Raw genomic sequence first — 18,077 nt, 5'->3', positions numbered from 1 at the left:
TTCAGTAATTGAAAAAGTGCCCTTTATCTGATTATTTTTTTTTACATATTAAAATTGTTCCCCAATTTGTACACACTGTCTAGAGAAACAAATGAACATCCACCTTTAAATTGAAATGGTATCCCTTTTCAGCATTAATAACACTAAGTAGCACATATGTGGCCCTCTTCAAAATAAATGTATTTCCTCTGTTTTCAAGCAATCCTCCCGGTGGCTCAGATGGTAAAGAATCTGCCTCCAATGCTGGAGACCCACAGTCCATCCCTGGGTGGGGGAGATCCCCTAGAGAAGGGACTGCAACCCACTCCAGTGTTCTTGCCTGGAGAACTCCACGGACAGAGGCGCCTGGGGGGCTGCAGTCCACAGGGTCACAGAGAGTCAGGCACGACTGAGCAATTAACACTACTGTGTTTTTGAGCAATAGTGCATTATCTGATGTGATTTACATACATTCAGTTCTGCAATTGCTTAGATCATACCAGTTTGATTACCATGGCTTATAATATTTTCTGATATCTGGTAAGGAAAGTCACTTATACTCATGTTCTACTTCAGGTTAATTCTCAATTTCCTAGTCAGCAAAATGGCACCTTATTACTAAGACTCTATGACACAGTTTAAAAATAAAATAGGCATCAGCTTTAGTTATGATTCCTAATTCTAGTATGAAATTCACTGTTAATAAAGGAAGCAACATAGTATAACATACACAGTTAATATTCAAATGAGAATATCCCTTTTAATGGCTACGAAACAGTTATAAAAATTAGGCATCATGAGCTTGACCACAAACAAAATCTTCATATAAATAAAATATTATTGAGTTCTAGGGGCTAATTTGGTTATTGTCCAATAGGATTAGATAAGATGATGACTGCAGCCGTGAAATTAAAAGACGCTTACTCCTTGGAAGAAAAGTTATGACCAACCTACATAGCATATTGAAAAGCAGAGACATTACTTTGCCAACAAAGGTCCGTCTAGTCAAGGCTATGGTTTCTCCTGTGGTCATGTATGGATGTGACAGTTGGACTATAAAAGAAGGCTGAGTGCCGAAGAATTGATGCTTTTGAACTGTGGTGTTGGAGAAGACTCTTGAGAGTCCCTTGGACTGCAAGGAGATCCAACCAGTCCATTCTAAAGGAGATCAGTCCTGGGTGTTCTTTGGAAGGAATGATGCTAAAGCTGAAACTCCAGTACTTTGGCCACCTCATGCGAGGAGTTGACTCATTGGAAAAGACTCTGATGCTGGGAGGGATTGGAGGCAGGAGGAGAAGGGGACAACAGAGGATGAGATGGCTGGATGGCATCACTGACTTGATGGACGTGAGTCTGAGTGAACTCCCGGAGTTGGTGATGGACAGGGAGGCCTGGCGTGCTGCGATTCATGGGGTCACAAAGAGTCGGACACGACTGAGCGACTGAATTGAACTGAAGCGTAATAATGTGGATCAAAGAAAATTTAAGGTTGTCTTTAAACATGGACTCTTCATTATACCCATTTAACATCAGTTGATTAGTTTCCCACACTTCAGATGACTACGTTTAAGTCATGTTGCTAAGTGGCTGAGTAGGATTAAGACACAGGTGGAATCTGTTGAGAGCCTTTGGTCTAAAAAGGAACCACTAAGCAGCGGACTGCTCTGTCCCTCAAGGAGCGCAGTCCAAGTCCTGAGAACCTAAGCAACCTCCTTTCCGAGGCATCGGGCAGCCTCCTGACTCATCCATTCAGCACAAGTATTTCTAACAAGTAACAAGCATGTCCAACACAAAAGCAAATAAGAACCTAACAGCATCCTGAAGCCACTTATGGATTCAAGAGGAAACACGGCGGCAAAGATGCACAGATATGACTACGTAGCTCAGTGAAAATAGACAGCCATTAGATATTAGCAGATGATCACCAAATTATAAATATTCACCCCAAAGCCAACGGTATTAAAAAAAGCACCCCACTGCTTGACATGCCGCCCTTCAGAACCCCCCTTTTCTCTTACAATTATCCAAACTACGGATCAACAGAAAAAGCACGAGGAGTCCTGCTAACACAGAGAGGCCTTCATTCTTCAGATGAGCCAAGGCTACACAGGAAGCAGGAAGCGGAACAAAGTGGGCTCAGAACTGCTTATAGGCCCTGTGTCTGCTCAGCTGCGGGCGATGCCCCATCACCACTCTGGAACACACACTGCTGGCTTTTTTTCTCTTACTGGCTGAAAGTGTTCTGTTGTGATTCAGAAAACCAGAATGTAAATGTGAGAAAGTAGTTCTAGACTCTACCCCTCCAGCTGTGTCTTCTGCAAGCTTGAGGACATGTCTGAAATGGTGTCTTAAGTAATATCTGATATGTGTCTATTGGAACATGAAGAACAGAGCTTTACAAGATGATTTGAGGAGATTTGGGTGGTTAACGCAGAAGAAATTATTTATGATTTGATTGATAATACTGTTTATCATAACCATGCTGGGGTCATTCTGATCCAGTTGGTTTACTAATCCTTCTAATGAGCTTCAGGAGATCCTAATTCAAGTAAACACATTTGCAAAACTGCGGTCAAAGCTTTAAAAAAAACACTGCTTTCTGTTTTAATTTAGCCTTCCCAAGTGTATTTTATCATAAATGCATACATGTCCAGGTTGCTGAAGGAAAGTTTATGAGAGCATTTTTGTCCAGTAAAATATAGGAATGTAAAACCTGAAAGGAGGAGAGATCGTGGATGAAACTAACAGTTTGAACTAGCTGGGTATTTTAGCAAGAAACAACAATTACAGAAGCTCCATCTCAAAGGCAAAAGTTTAATGTTACCTTTAGAAATTATATAGCATGTTTCATAGATGGCTTCTGATTATAGGATAATTGCTTGTGAAAATTATCAAAAGTATAGAAATTTCCAGGACCATGCAGTGATGTAGCAAAGAACAAGCTGCAAGATGTACCTGTGATCATGAGAGACCACAGTGAAAGCTCTTTCCACTAAATACTTTAATTATACTTTATGTCTCATAAAATCAGTGAGTTTTTATTTTGGAGTGTGTGTTGTTAAGTAATAACCGGGAATTAAGGAACTTCAGTAGATTTAAATTTACAAAGACAGTATCAGTGAACTATAGCTGGTAATTATCTTAATTATGCAAGATAGGAATGTAGGGCAAACAGTTGAAACAGTAAGGAAGTATGCAGAATAACACTGAAATTTCTTACTGACCAGTAACTCACACATTCTTTTCCCCCATGCTCAGGCAAGCCAGACAATATTTTATTGTAGGACATCATGGTAATTTTATTTACAAGTATTTCATTTCATGGATGCATCTCTATCTAGTTATTCATAACAAATGGAATTTATATTGTTCTATATTGAATTACTGACAGGTTTATTTACATAAACTGTCTCAGAGAATTTTAATATCATTGGCTGTGGCTTCCCTGGTGGCTCAGTGGTAAAGAATCTGCCTGGCAAAGCAGGAGATGAGGGTTCAATCCTCGGTCCAGGAAGAGCCCGCATGCCACAGAGTAATTAAGCCCGTGCACCACAGCTATTGAGCCTGTGCTCTGGAGCCTGGGAGCAGCGACTAGTGAGCCTACCTGTGGCAACTACCGAAGCCCACGCGCCCTCCGGCCCTTGCTCTGCAGCGAGAGAAGCCCCGCAGTGAGAAGCCTGTGCGCCGCAACTGGAGTCCAGCTGCTGCAACAAGAGAAAGCCCGAGCGCACCAGTGAAGACCTAGTACAGCCAAAAGTAAATCACTGTTTTTATTTTTTAATTAATTTTTTAAATTTTATTTTATTTTTAAACTTTACAATATTGCATTGGTTTTGCCAAATATCGAAATGAATCCGCCACAGGCATACATGTGTTCCCCATCCTGAACCTTCCTCCCTCCTCCCTCCCCATACCCTCCCTCTGGGTCGTCCCAGTGCACCAGCCCCAAGCATCCAGTATCGTGCATCGAACCTGGACTGGCGACTCGTTTCATACATGATATTATACGTATTTCAATGCCATTCTCCCAAATCATCCCACCCTCTCCCTCTCCTACAGAGTCCAAAAGACTGTTCTATACATCAGTGTCTCTTTTGCTGTGTCGTATACAGGGATATTGTTACCATCTTTCTAAATTCCATATATATGCATTAGTATACTGTATTGGTGTTTTTCTTTCTGGCTTACTTCACTCTGTATAATAGGCTCCAGTTTCATCCACCTCATTAGAACTGATTCAAATGTATTCTTTTTAATGGCTGAGTAATACTCCATTGTGTATATGTACCACAGCTTTCTTATCCATTCATCTGCTGATGGGCATCTAGGTTGCTTCCATGTCCTGGCTATTATAAACAGTGCTGCGATGAACATTGGGGTACACGTGTCTCTTTCCCTTCTGGTTTCCTCAGTGTGCATGCCCAGCAGTGGGATTGCTGGATCATAAATCACTGTTTTTAAAAAATATCATTGCCTATGCATCTAACACTTCCTTCAGAATGGCAGCATAGTCATTAGAAAACCATGAAAATGAAATTTTCATGCTGCATATGAAAACCATGAAATATTTAAAATCTGATGGACATTTATGTCTTCTCTTTTTCAATTAACTAACAGTCTCCTCCCTAGAGACTGTATTTCCCCTCTTGCTCTGCTGAGACCTGACCTTATTATCAGCCTGATAGGATTAAGGATAGTCGGAGCAGATTTTTAAGGAGACAAGTGTCTTTTTATGAAGATCCTGCCTCAAGGAAGATATTTGCAGACTCTGTATGCAAGGGGAAGAGGCTTTCCTCCAGAAAGGATTGGGCCACTTTAGCTGTCTAGAAGTTTTAGATGAATCAAGAGTATTTCCAGGTGCTTTAACCTTTTCACAATTTATCATACCATATGGTACAGGGAAAATTCAATATTCTTTTTGATTAGGAAATTGAAGAGTTACCTAAAATGGAGACTGTTCTGCTAATAACTTCTCACTTAGCTAGGCAAAAGGAAACTAGACCCAGAAGCTGCTGCTGCTGCTGCTGCTAAGTCGCTTCAGTCGTGTCCGACTCTGTGCGACCCCATAAATGGCAGCCCACCAGGCTCCCCCGTCCCTGGAACTCTCCAGGCAAGAACACTGGAGTGGGTTGCCATTGCCTTCTCCAATGCATGAAAGTGAAAAGTTAAAGTGAAGTCGCTCAGTCGTGTCCGAATCTGTGCAACCCCATAGACAGCAGCCTACCAGGCTCCCCCGTCCCTGGGACTCTCCGGGCAAGAACACTGGAGTGGGTTGCCACTGCCTTCTCCTAGATACAGAAGCACCTGTGTAGAATTATCTAAATGAGTTGGGGAGGGCAATGGAATCAATTTTGGCTAGCCATTTATTTCTTATGTCTTAGCTTGTCCACAAAAGGACAGTGAAATAAGTCTTTCCTGACTGGAGTTACTGAAAGGATCCCAGCTCTACAGGGTGTTGGAGTGGGAGGGAAATGAATACCACAGAACCCACCTGAAATCCTTTCCCTTATGATAGAAGAGATTCAGCTTCATCTCTTAGGGTCCAGGTAAACATGTGGACTCACTCTTACCCACAATTTACTTAAAAAAAAAACAAACTTGCATTTTGCTTTTAAATCTTGCAAGGATCTTGTTAAAAGACAGAGTTCAATTGAGTAGTCTGGGTGAACTCCGGGAGTTGGTGATGGACAGGGAGGCCTGGCATGCTGCGATTCATGGGGTCGCAAAGAGTCGGACACGACTGAGCGACTGCACTGCACTGAACTGAACTGAATTAGACTTGATATGTAACACTTCATTCTAACAAGCCCCCAGGTCATAACCTTGCTCATCTATGGATCACTCTTGTATTTGAAAGACTGGAGAGGTTATCTATATTCTGGGGTGGCTGCAAAGATGGCTGGGGGAAGTGGAAGGCCCTGAGACTGAAATGGAAAATCTAAGAAATCACGCATTCATTTGAGGAAGCAATTGTATCAACACAGGGAAGTTAAGCAAGTTACACTGACTAGTGTTTGTGGCAAACCCAATTTCTATTCTTCTCTTGACAGCCACACTCCTAGGAAAAGTCATTTATACTCTTTCAGGTTCTTTCTTATCCTCTGTTTTTTTGAATTGAAGTATGGTTGCTGTATATTATATCAATTACAGGTGTATAATGTAGTGATGCACAATTTTTAAAGGTTATACTGCATTTATAGTTACAAAACATTCACCATATTCCCAAGGTGGTACAATATATGCTTGTAGCTTATTTTATACCTGATAGTTTATATCTCCTAACCCCCTACAGGAGGCTCACCCCTCCCCCTTCCCTCTCCCCACTGACAGCCACTAGTTCGTTCTTCCTGTGAGTCTGCTTCTTTTTGTGATATTCACTAGTTGGTCATATTTTTAGGTTTCACATATAAGTGACATTGTATGACATTTGTCATGTTCTGTCTGACATTTCACTTTAGCATAATGCCCTCTAAAACCATCCATCTTGCTGCAAATGGCAAGATTTTGCTCTTTTCATGGCTGGGTAGTATCTGTGTGTGTGTGTGTGTGTGTGTGCACGCGCGCGTGTGTGTGTGTGTGTGTGTGTGTGTATCACATCTTTATCCACTCATCTGTCGACAGGTTGCTTCCATTGGTTGGCATTTGTAAAAAATGCCGCTATGAACACTGTTGTGCATTTATCTTCTCAAATTAGTGTTTCTGCTTTTTCCAACTTCTTATCCATCCTCTCCTAAACCTGACTTTTGAGCATAGCCTCTCCACCAAAACCGCTTTTTCCAGCATCATCAGTGCTCTGTCTGTTCGCTAGAGCGAATGGTCAATTCTTAGTTCTCAACCATCCTACTTAACCTTTCAGAAACAAGTGATGTGATTATTACCTCCATCTGTGTGGCTGTCTGGACTCCACTCTCTGGTAGATTTGCTTCCAGTCTACCTTACTGGTTTCCTCCTTTGAGGTTTCTGTCTCCTCTCAGCTACTTCTTAATATCAGAAACCCCAAGACCTGAGCCTTGAGCCCATTATCTTCTTTTCCTCACTTTTTTTGCTTGAACTCATCCAGTCTTAGCAGCTTTAAATTTTTGCTGATCAATACAAATTTTCTACATCCAGCCTGGACCACCTCCTCTGAACCCCAAACCTATATGTTCAATATCCACTTGCTCTCTCCACTTAGAAATCTAATGAACATCTTAAACTTGACATCTACCGAATAGAGCTTCTAAGCCAGGATCTCCCACATTCTTATCAAGTTAGTGGCACCTCCCACTTTCAGTTCAGTTCAGTCGCTCAGTCATGTCCGGCTCTTTGTGACCCCATGAATCGCGGCACGCCAGGACTCCCTGTCCATCACCAACTCCCAGAGTTCACCCAAACCCATGTCCATCAAGTCAGTGATGCCATCCAACCATCTCATCCTCTGTCGTCCCCTTCTCCTCCTGCCCCCAATACCTCCCAGCATCAGGGTCTCTTCCAATAAGTCAGCTCTTTGCATCAAGTGGCCAAAGTATTGGAGTTTCAGCTTCAACATCAGTCCTTCCAATGAACACCCAGGACTGATCTCCTTTAGGATGGACTGGTTGGATCTCCTTGCAGTCCAAGGGACTCTCAAGAGTCTTATCCAGCACCACAGTTCAAAAGCATCAATTCTTCGGCACTCAGCTTTCTTTATAGTCCAACTCTCACATCCATACATGACCCCTGGAAAAACCATAGCCTTGACTAGATGGACCTTTGTTGGCAAAGTAATGTCTCTGCTTTTTAATATGCTGTCTAGGTTGGTTATAACTTTCCTTCCAAGGAGTAAGCGTCTTTTAATTTCATGGCTGCAGTCACCATCTGCAGTGATTTTGGAGCCCAGAAAAATAAAGTCTGACACTGTTTCCACTGTTTCCCCATCTAATTCCCATGAAGAGATGGGACGAGATGCCATGATCTTCCTTTTCTGAATGTTGAGCTTTAAGCCAACTTTTTCACTCTCCTCTTTCACTTTCATCAACAGGCTTTTTAGTTCTTCTTCACTTTCTGCCATATGGGTGGTATCATCTGCATATCTGAGGTTACTGATATTTCTCCTGGCAATCTTGATTCCAGCTTGTGCTTCCTCTAGCCCAGTGTTTCTCATGATGTACTCTGCATAGAAGTTAAATAAGCAGGGTGACAATATACAGCCTTGACGTACTCCTTTTCCTATTTGGAACCAGTCTGTTGTTGCATGTCCAGTTCTAACTGTTGCTTTCTGACCTGCATACAGGTTTCTCAAGAGGCAGGTCAGGTGGTCTGGTATTCCCATCAAGAGCTCAAATATCGTAAAGTCTCCTGGATTCCTCTCCTATACCCCCATATCCAAATCTTTGCAAATCTTTCTCAGATTATATTGATATATCTATACAGGTATATATCTCTTCAAAATCTGAGCACTTTCTGTTTATTCCACTGCTCTACCTAACCCAGGGCTCTCAACTTCAACCCAGGAAATTCTCTGTTGTGTATGTTGGGCGGGGGCGGAGGTAGGGAGTGCTGTCTTACTCTCTGTAGGATGTTTAGTGGCATCACTGGCCGGTGCCCCGTAGCCTTAAGCAACACACCACCACTAACACCACCTCTCATTGCAAGAAAAAAAACCTCTCCAGATTCGTCTAGTGCCCTGAAGGGAAAGATGGCCCCTAGATGAGAACTCTGAGAACTGGTCTACCAAGCCCTCCTACCCTCCCACTCAAGAGTACCAGCGTTCGTCTTGGTTTCCCTACTCAGCCTTTCCTGGAGGAGGAAATGGCAGCCCACTCCAGTCTTCTTGCCTGGAGAATCCCGAGGACAGAGGAGCTGGCGGGCTGCAGTCCGTGGGGTCAGAGTCGGACACGACTGAGCGACGGAACAGCAGCTCGGCCTTTGCGCCCCCTGGTGTCTGCTCCGCGCGCAGCAGCCGGGGCGATCCGAGCCGCCTGTCCGCTCTCGTCACTCCGAGGCTTTCCGGTGACTCGCCCTGCTGTTTCAAGTAAAACCAAGGTTGTCAGGTCAGTTTTGAGAGGCTAGCCCTCTCCACTCCCCTTGTTCTGGGGAGGAGGGGCTCTCCTGGTTTATTAGCACTCTCCCCTCCGACCGCACGCTCCTGCCTGCTGTGAACCCGCTGGGCCTGGAGTCCTCAGGGACTCGAAGGTCTGGGAGAAGCTCCCCTCCCGGGTCTGCGCGGCTCACTCCCTCGCGCCCGTCGGGTCTCTGCCAGCCACCTTCCGGGCAGGCGTTTCCTGACGCCATGCGCAGAAGAGCAGCCCTCACCCGGATGTTAGCAGTCTCCCTTCTCTGCCAGGCTTTTTTCCTAAGTAGCATTTACCCCATTCCTGGAATTTATAGATTATGTGTTTTTTTTTAATAGTCTGTGCCCTACCAAAATGTAAATTCCATGAAAGCATGTTCATCAAATGAATAAATGATCCAACTAGTTGTAAATCTTAGCTAAGCTTATGAATCAGCCACCAAGCAGGGAAGAATTAGTCATTCTGCCCTTAAAAACCTCTTTATAGTGAGCGTCAAAGCTTAAAATGACACAGCCCTTCAATAATTACAGACAGGTAATAGAACACACTTTATTCATAAATAAGTCTCCATGGAGTTAAAAGCAGGGGTAGTGTCTTTTTGAAAAAAAAAAAAAGATAAGAAGGCAACATGCCATTTGATTTAAAATAAAAAATTAGCTTTTTGAAACAGACAATTGGGTATCATTCAGTTCCATGCCAGGTCCTCTGATTTCTATAAAACACACTAAATCTTCAGTCCTAAACAGTCATTTCAGAAGTTGCCTTTGAACATAGATCTCATTTCTTCTCTTCTAGTAAGTTACATCATTTGGCACACAGAGAGAATATAGTATTCAGATCGTTCCTGAAATAGAAGAAAATTTAAAATCAGTCCCAATATAAACATTATTTAACTATTTCAATGAGCTTGCTATTCATCAGTAAAGCAGTTTATATGTGTGGGGGTGTGGATGGGAGAGAGGGTATAGATTAAAAGTAAAAGAGAATTCGAGAGAAAGGAAAACATTTTACCCTTGGGACAATATCCTTAAGTGTGTAATGATTCCTCACTAAACTATGAGGTACAACTGAAATTCTCTAAGACTACCCCGATACTTTGTTGCATAGCTCCACCTCTTTATTGATAACCCCAAATCAACATGCCTGTGGATTTATCTTAATATCCCTTCAGATGTGGCTCAAGGAGAAAGAACTGTACTGCCTGAAGGTATTCTGTCCTTCCTGGAAGAAGTAACCACCCAGCATTATGGCACTTCTGAGCTCACGTCACCAGGGATTACCAACACATCTAAGCCTTCACTTTGTAGGTTCAGTTTGACACTTTTTTTTTTTTTTTAAGATTTAGAACTCCATTGATGTTGGAATTGATGGATATTTCTTTCATCTTTGCATTTATCATGGAATTTCATATGATACCCCAGAAGGACAGCTCTTACTTAAATGGGATCCCTGGAAGTTAGTGACATATTAACAAAAGCACATGATCAGCAACACCTCCAACAAACACAGGAAGGAATGCATGAACTGCCCATTCCTGAATTGGAAGCTTTTTAGGCACAAAATGCCTTAATACAAACAGGGGACATTTCCTTGTCAACTGTATTGGCTCTTGTCTAGGACATGCGTGGACAAAATCATAAAACGCCAGTTCTGAGGACCCTTACTGTGACTGCATTATGTAAGAAACTTCCATGTCTTCAGAGCTGGTTTCATCATCTCCACTTTCAGTTTCATTTGACAAACGGTACATGCTAAAAAAAAAAAAAAAAAAATTAAAAGGGTACATACTAAAGTGAGAGAAGAAAATATAGAAATATCACATGAATCTAAGATCTATTCAGACCTTACTGTTTCCAAAACTGAGTTTCAGACCAAATTCCTATGACTAGTAGATGGATTGATTTCTGCTTATTGTTCCAGAACTTCACAGGCGGTGTTTGTGGTGTTGAGTAACACGGGCTTAGAAACCAAACTCTGGGTTTATTTCCTGGTTCTACCATCTACCAGAAAATGGTCTCAGGTAAATAATTTCACTGTGCCTCAATCTCCTTACCCCTAAATTGGCATAATAGTATCTATCTCATTGAGCTGTCACGAAGAACAAGTCTATTTATACAGTGTTGGAACAGTGCAGGAATATGGTGATTAATAACTGTTAGTTGTTATTTACTGTCGTTATTATCTATGAGAAGAACACTATGTAGTAAGGCTCTTCTGTAATCACTGAGAGGAAAAAAAAACTCAGTTCAAGGTTTTAACCAGAAGAACCTAACAGAAAAATTATCCAAATAAAGTCCTACCAACAATCAGAAGTTTGCCAAGACCTGATCAAAGTTGCTATGATCTAAAAAGCTTGATTATTACAGGCTTTCTTAAAAGTTGGTAAGATACCAAAAAAATTAATCTTAACCTATGGATTCTGTTCTAGCATGTTCCATCTCTCTCCCTACATCTTGAGTCCAGCATGCTGACCTTGAATCTTCAGTGAGTTCATATACTATCATTTAGACTTTCTTAATTCTTTCAGGAACCTTGAATGTGGGTTCACACTTCAAAATAGCTAGATTTGATTAAGAGCTGGTTAAGATACATCAGATTTTCAGTGACTCTGACAGTTGTATAAAAAAAAAATCGTCATTCCATTTTTCAGTATTCCTGGTATTATATACAGGGCTTCCCTGGTGGTTCAGATGGTAAAGAGTCTGCCTGCAAGACAGGAGACCCAGGTTCAAGCCCTGAGTCTGGAAGATCCCCTGGAGAAGGGAATGGCTACCTGTTCCAGTATTCTTTCCTGGAAAATTCCATGTACAGAGGAGCCCGGCAGGCTACTCTTTTTCCTAGAAGACAATTGAAATAACTCTGAAATATGTAGGGCCAGGAATCAACAAACTGATGTTACCAATAGGGTTGTGTCTTTTCTCCCTCCCAGTTATGCCTTTTAATCTCTCAGGGTCGGTTTCTCATCTTGGAAACTAAGATGGAGCCGGGAACCAGGGCAGAAGTCTGGCATACCATGCTTGTTTTGTGACGACACACGACACGGGCATTTCAGCTGTGTCTCCGGAGTTACTTGACATATACTTGATTTTAGTCTGAAGCAGAAGAGTCTCCTGGAAAGTCTAAAGGGACAAAGAAAGATTTTAAGCAGATGTTTGTCTCAAGAGCCTCGGGAAACTTAATAATTATTTGAATAGGGAGTTGTGGGCCCTGCGAGCTCTCTAAAAGTGACCACAGTCAACCTCCATTCATGAGGAACTGAGCCATCTTCTAAATGGACACAAGCATTAAAGTCTGGCAGAATGCTTGTGAAGAAGAGGCAGGCAGCACTTGTGAGCCAAAAGAAAAGGGTCTCTGTGATTCAAGCCCAAGGAAGTTTGCTTACACCTCCTTTCGAGAAACACTGCTGTAACTGGAATACTGCTTAGCTGCAGAGAGTATGAGCTTCAAGCCCGTGTGAATGCACTTTGGAACCTGGGAGCTGCCTCTACTCACATAAATCCCGGGGAACTCAGTTGTGTTTCTGTACAACAACAACAAAATACATGGAAAAAATAAAGGAAAAAGTCCCATTTTTTCAATAGATCAAAAAATAAGATCTTTAGTGATAAATTTAACTAAGAAAGTAGAACATCTAACACCGAAAATCACAAGGCTTTGGTGAAGGAAATTGAAGGCAAACAGTGGAAAGCTACCCCATGATCGTGGATCAGAGGAATTAAGATTGTTCAAATATCCATACTACCCACATCCGTCCATAGAGTAGACACAATCCCTATCCAAACCCCAGTGATACTTTTCACAGGAAACAGAAACTACCCTGAAGCTGTATTGACCGCAGAAACCTTGAAGAGTCAAAGCAAGAGAGAAAAGCAGAGCTGGGGGCATCACGAGTCACACTCCATCTGGTTCAGGATGGCAGCATAAGACGAGCCTCAGCGTGGTCCCTCCCACAGACACACTGAATCTATAGCTGTGTCAACAGAACTGTTTCCTCTTGGGAAAAAAACCTACCCTACAAAGCTGTATTAATCAAAACGTTATGGTACTGGCATAAAAATAGACACTTCTTAATAAAACATCCTGCATGCTCAACTCCACCTTAAATTTTGCTTTCTGTGGAACCCAATATTTGACATTCAGCTAGACTGGAAAATTCTATTATTTAATATTCCATTTGGGATAGGGAGCAAAATAGCAAGTAATTTTACAGCAAACTTTTGTAGGCTGCTAACATTTTTAAAATTAAGCCAAAATCCCAATCAGACTTTTTTAGCAGTTGGTATAGTTGATCATTCACTGTGCCCAGTAAGGCCCGTCAAAGTCTCTGGTCAGCGGGATTGGGTGGGGCTGGACAATGTGAGACATCTACTTTGAAAAACCTTCTGATGCTTAACTATGTTATTTCCTCCTTCTGACTGCACCAGGCCAAACTTTATAAACTGTAATATATCACTTTATATGCTGCAATGTAACATGATAAGCTTGTGAGAGGTGGAAACTTTCTAACTCGCCATCTTCCTGACTTTTCTGTCACTAACTAATTTTATATCTACAAGGTTCACATTAGAGTTTGCAGTTATTACCCAACAAGAAAATAAGTGTTTATCATCTCCTTCATTAATTTCCTCTGTCCTGAATGTGACTATTAGAGAAATCAGTCCAGCCATATTATAGATAAAAACTTGATGACTTCTGGTTTGGGGGCTGTTGAAGGAACCATACAACATTCAGGTTTTAGGTAAAATAGCCATTCCTCTTACTTTGGTTATGATGCCACATTTATTAGAATAGTAGAAAAATTCATAATGAGCATCTGGTGAAACGTAGGTTACAGGGCAGTCATTTCCTAAAAATGCTTCATCAGGATTCATGTACAAATTGTGAAATAGTGTGGGTTTAATCTTGGCATAGAACCAAAAGTAGCTGCAGCGTACTTTCACAGCTAAGGAGGAGAAAAGAAACACTTTCTGTTAGTGTTGCTGTCACACAAATCAGCCCAGAAAATTTTAGCACAGTTAATATAAACAAACAGAACATCCTTCTGTTATTCACTCACAAAATCATGACCAGTTCTTTGCAACCCCATGAACTGCAGCATCATTCTTCTGCTAAGTTAAAAAAAAAAAAAAAGCCTTAGAGCTGAGCAATTCTGCTAAAGATGGTCTCAGCATATTACTTCATCCTCTGAAAATACCCATACTAAACATACATCCTTCGATATGAAATAAAATCTTCTGATCTGGTTCTCCAAAGTCATTGTGGAGCTGGCATCGTAAGACTGTAGCTATCAATGTCCTACCATTTTCGCTCTGCAGCATAGAGCGCCTTTGATCTCCCAGGTTCAACTGAAGCTCCTCTAAGCAAGCCTGTGTTTCCACGTTTGAATGTACAGCTTCGTGGTGTGTAAAAGGATGAAGTAAGGGCTGATGAAGCAATAATGACTTGTCCAAAAAACTAAAACCGAGCAACTCTGCTTCTATAGAAGCTGAGTGTCTGTGGTGCCTCCTCTTTTCCTGCTAAATATAACTGGACAGTAATTTTTGTATCTGAGAAAGGGAATCATTTTCTAATATAATTTTCTATGTGGGCTAGGTTCTAGAAGAATGTCACAATACCTTAAAATTACTGGATTGGGTAGGACGTGAGATATAAAGAGTCAAGTTGGCAATTTATGTGGTCTTCACTTAACATAAATCTTCTTAGTTGACTTGGAATACTAAAAGGAGCCTCAGAGGATACTGAAAACTCACCAACCAAATGAAAATTATATAACATGTAATTTTTTCACTAAGAGGATGCACAGATTGCAAATTAGCACGTGAAAAGATCTTAGCCAACACCATTAGCCATTATTTAAATATAAATTAAAATCACAAGGAGATATTACTATATACCTATCAGAGTAGCTAAAATAAAAATATGACATCAAGTCATATTTAACAGGGCTGTGGAGAAACTGAACCATTCATACACTGTTGGTGGCAATGTAAAATATTACCACCCTGGAAATTAGTCTCTAGATTTCTTTAAAACCTAAACGTATGACTACCATGTGAGCCAGGCTTCCCTGGAAGCTCACTGGTAAAGAATCTGCCTGCCAGTGCAGGAGACGTGGGTGTGATCCCTGGGTGGGGAAGATGAACTGGAGAAGGAAATGGCAACCCACTCAGGTATTCTTGCCTGGGAAATCCCAGGGACAGAGGAGCCTGGCGGGCTGCAGTCTGTGGTGTCGCAAAAGAGCCAGACATGACTGAGTAACTAAACAACCACAACCATATGATCCAGAAATCGAACTCCATTTATCCCAGGAAAATAAAAATGTACATTCACACAAAATATATGCAAATGTTTATAACCGCTTTGTTCATAATAGCAAAAAACTAGAAATGTCCCAGATGCTTTTCAATGGGTGGATGATTAAACGATGGTATAAACATGCCATGGAATACTACTCATCACAAAGAAGAATGGAGCCTTGATACACACAGTGTCGGCAGACCTCCAGGCAATTTTCTGAATGGAAAAGCCAGTCCCTGGGACTAACTTACTGTATGACTCCATTTAGGGGGCATCTCGAGATGATGAGATTCGAGAAATGGAGAATAGATGTATAGTTGCCAGAGATGAGAGACTGAGGTGGGAGGGAAGCGAGGCGGCATGAGGAATTCAGGAGAGTAGATGTGACTGTCGAAGGGCAGCCTGAGGGGTTGTGACAGAAATGTTCTGCGGCTTGGCTGTAGCCATGTCAACATCCTAAAGTAATATTGCACTCTGTTTTGCAAGATGTTACCATTGGATGGAATTGAGTAAAAGGTGCACTTATCTGTCTGTAGCATGTCTTATACAACTGCTAAGTATTACACAGTTACATATGAATCTATTAACACCTAAAAATTTAAAAGTTCAGAAAAAAACTCAGCCTGAGTTAGTCTTATCTTCCCCTCAGAATGTCAAAAAGTAAGATATCTGCAAGCAGCAAGTGCTGGTGAAAATGAGAACAGCTGCCATTCTGCTGGGAAAACTAAACTGTCGCACCTCGTTAGAGAACAATAGGATAAGAGAGAGTTGGTTTTCCGACCTGCACACCTGTGGCCTCATGATCCTGGGCATGCAAAAAAAATGCCCAAGTACAGACGTCACATGTAACAGACGAACGTGGACATGTTCCACCCATCAACAGAAAAATGAAGACGATTTATGGTGCGTTCACTCAATAGCATACCAGAGAAGACGTAAACCAAGCCTGCACTTATAAATCTCTAAATAGTGTTGAACAACAACAAAAGCTGTAGGATGGAACAAATAAAAGTTTTGAGTGCCTGCAAAACATGGGTTTATGGATCCATCTATTTCACATAAAATTATAAAATGCATAGAGAAATGCAAAATGACCAAGCTTCCATCTGGGCAAAGAGGGAAGAGAATAGAATCAAGGGTGGCCATGGGGACTTCAACTTTACCTGAACTTTGATTCTACCAGAAATTAAAATGGAAGCAAGTGTAGCCGATTATTGTGGATTTCATAAAGCTGGAGAGTGGGTCAATGAGTATTTATGTGATTTTATTGTTGTCTTTTAAAATATTTCCTAAGTAAAGGAAAGAAAAGTGTACAATAAACACACCACGACCCTTCCCAGTGCTCACACAGCAGATCTGGGTGGCCTTGTGAAACAGGTAACTTGATGAGAACATGTACATTCTTACGGAAACTCTGAAAGTTCGACATCAGAAACTGACAAACCAAAGTTCATGCATAGGGCAATCATCCATCCCACTTGCTCAGGAAGGAAGACTTTTAGTGCTAAAACAGGAAAGCATAAGGAAAACCAAGACAGTTGATCACTCCACATAGGAAGGGCTGAATTCTTCCTCTCAGACACAATGGATTATTTATGAAGAATAATGTCAAGGACAACGGAGTCCTAGATAAGGTTTCCTTCCAGCATGTCACATTCACAGAGTCCTGAGGTCCTGCCGCAGCCCATGGAAGTCTCCTTATGTTCCCGGCCACCCCACGCTCCTTACATTCAACCCACCTCAAGTATTTGAGCCCCAGGAATCTGACATGCTCTGAAAGGGGTCAGAAGAGAAGGGGAGTTGAGAAAAGCAGCTCTCAAGTTGGGGCAGACTCTTGAGTCTCAGAAAACATTTCAAGATCAAGCATCTAAAATAAACCTCCTTCACTATATGTATCCTCAGCTATTGCTAGGATTCAATGAGACCAAAATCATAAGTAATTCAAAAGTCACTTAGAAAGCTCCATCTTTCAACACTTAAAAAAATCCTCCTCTGCAAATATGTTATACCTGACCAATCCCCAGCACAAGTCCATGTCAAAGAGAAAAGGACTAAGAGTCCTCTTAATCCCGAGGAAGGCTTCATTGGCTGAGATTGGAAACGAAATCCCACTTGAGAAATGGAAAGTTAGGAGCAGCGGACTTATATGCCAAAATGCCTAAAGACACACTCAGGTGTGAACAATCAACTACCAGCTCTGGGCAGCACACACGTGCCATAAATATATCATCGGTTCATTGCCTGAAACCTAACACTTTTTATTCAAATATTTTGTTCCCCTGGAACAGTGAATTTTGAAAGCCTACATTAATGCCCGTAAAACTCACGCACAAATTGTAATGATGACTATCAAAGCAGGAGACAGGTCTTTTAGATATGATTGGAAGATCAGTAGAAGGCTCTATTTCATTTTTTTAGAGTCTAAATCTTCAATTATGGGGTTGTTTTTACGCACTAACGTTTACTTTATTAAAACTCCCTATGATCCTATAACATCTTGGAGCACTAAAAAAATAATGACTGTAAGAGAATTCAATTATCCTGTGCACCTGAGAAGGCGAAGCCCTGAGGAATTAGGCGTGAGGATTTACAAGACTGATTTCTCCTGCTTTAACCTAATTTACCAACCATCTTATGAACAATGGTCCTCAAAACCAGCAGACATCAGGCCCACCTGTAGAGCTCACTGAAGCTCCACACAGCTAGCTGAGCCCCGTCTTACTGGTTTGGTAAGACATAAGAATTTGCATTCCTGACAAGTTCCCAGAT

General features: G+C 41.6%; 1 protein-coding gene across 6 annotated transcripts; it reads right to left on the bottom strand.

Annotated features, from left to right (window-relative positions):
• Positions 1–9,546: 9,546 nt before the first annotated feature.
• Positions 9,547–17,520, bottom strand: LOC147358893 (oocyte-secreted protein 1). 6 transcript variants are annotated; one of them, XR_015142453.1, is made up of 7 exons: positions 17,318–17,520; positions 17,048–17,081; positions 14,068–14,119; positions 12,024–12,130; positions 11,785–11,848; positions 10,676–10,762; positions 9,547–9,855 (listed from the first exon to the last, which is right to left on the bottom strand). XR_015142453.1 is itself a non-coding variant. In XM_086341895.1 (6 exons), exons 1-6 carry the CDS (start codon positions 17,391–17,393, stop codon positions 9,816–9,818), a joined length of 396 nt encoding a protein of 131 aa, XP_086198021.1. In that variant the 5' UTR covers positions 17,394–17,498; the 3' UTR covers positions 9,547–9,815. The 6 variants fall into 6 exon arrangements, 4 of the variants coding, with proteins under 4 accessions (XP_086198021.1, XP_086198022.1, XP_086198019.1 ...); XR_015142452.1 differs by lacking the exons at positions 14,068–14,119; positions 17,048–17,081 and adding an exon at positions 13,772–13,953 and having other exon boundaries at positions 17,318–17,488; XM_086341895.1 differs by lacking the exon at positions 11,785–11,848 and having other exon boundaries at positions 17,318–17,498.
• Between the last annotated feature and the right edge of the window lie 557 nt (positions 17,521–18,077).

The sequence above is a fragment of the Bos grunniens genome, chromosome 15 (genome assembly GCF_055505025.1).
Source record: "Bos grunniens cultivar Pamir isolate PY7600 chromosome 15, Bosgru_T2T1.0, whole genome shotgun sequence".
In the NCBI taxonomy this organism is placed as follows: domain Eukaryota; kingdom Metazoa; phylum Chordata; class Mammalia; order Artiodactyla; family Bovidae; genus Bos; species Bos grunniens.
This window is presented reverse-complemented; position numbering and strand designations above follow the sequence as displayed.

What these genes read in the sequence shown, in the direction of transcription:
- LOC147358893 (XM_086341893.1), bottom strand. Translation starts at nt 17,393, where the DNA reads ATGAAGCCTTCCTCGGGATTAAGAGGACTCTTAGTCCTTTTCTCTTTG. An exon ending in GTCGTCACAAAACAAGCATG is followed by an intron (nt 10,763 to 12,023) that starts GTATGCCAGACT and finishes TTTTTTTTTTAG; the next exon opens with CATGTACCGTTTGTCAAATG. An exon ending in TCTTACATAATGCAGTCACA is followed by an intron (nt 9,856 to 10,675) that starts GTAAGGGTCCTC and finishes CTTCTATTTCAG; the next exon opens with GAACGATCTGAATACTATAT.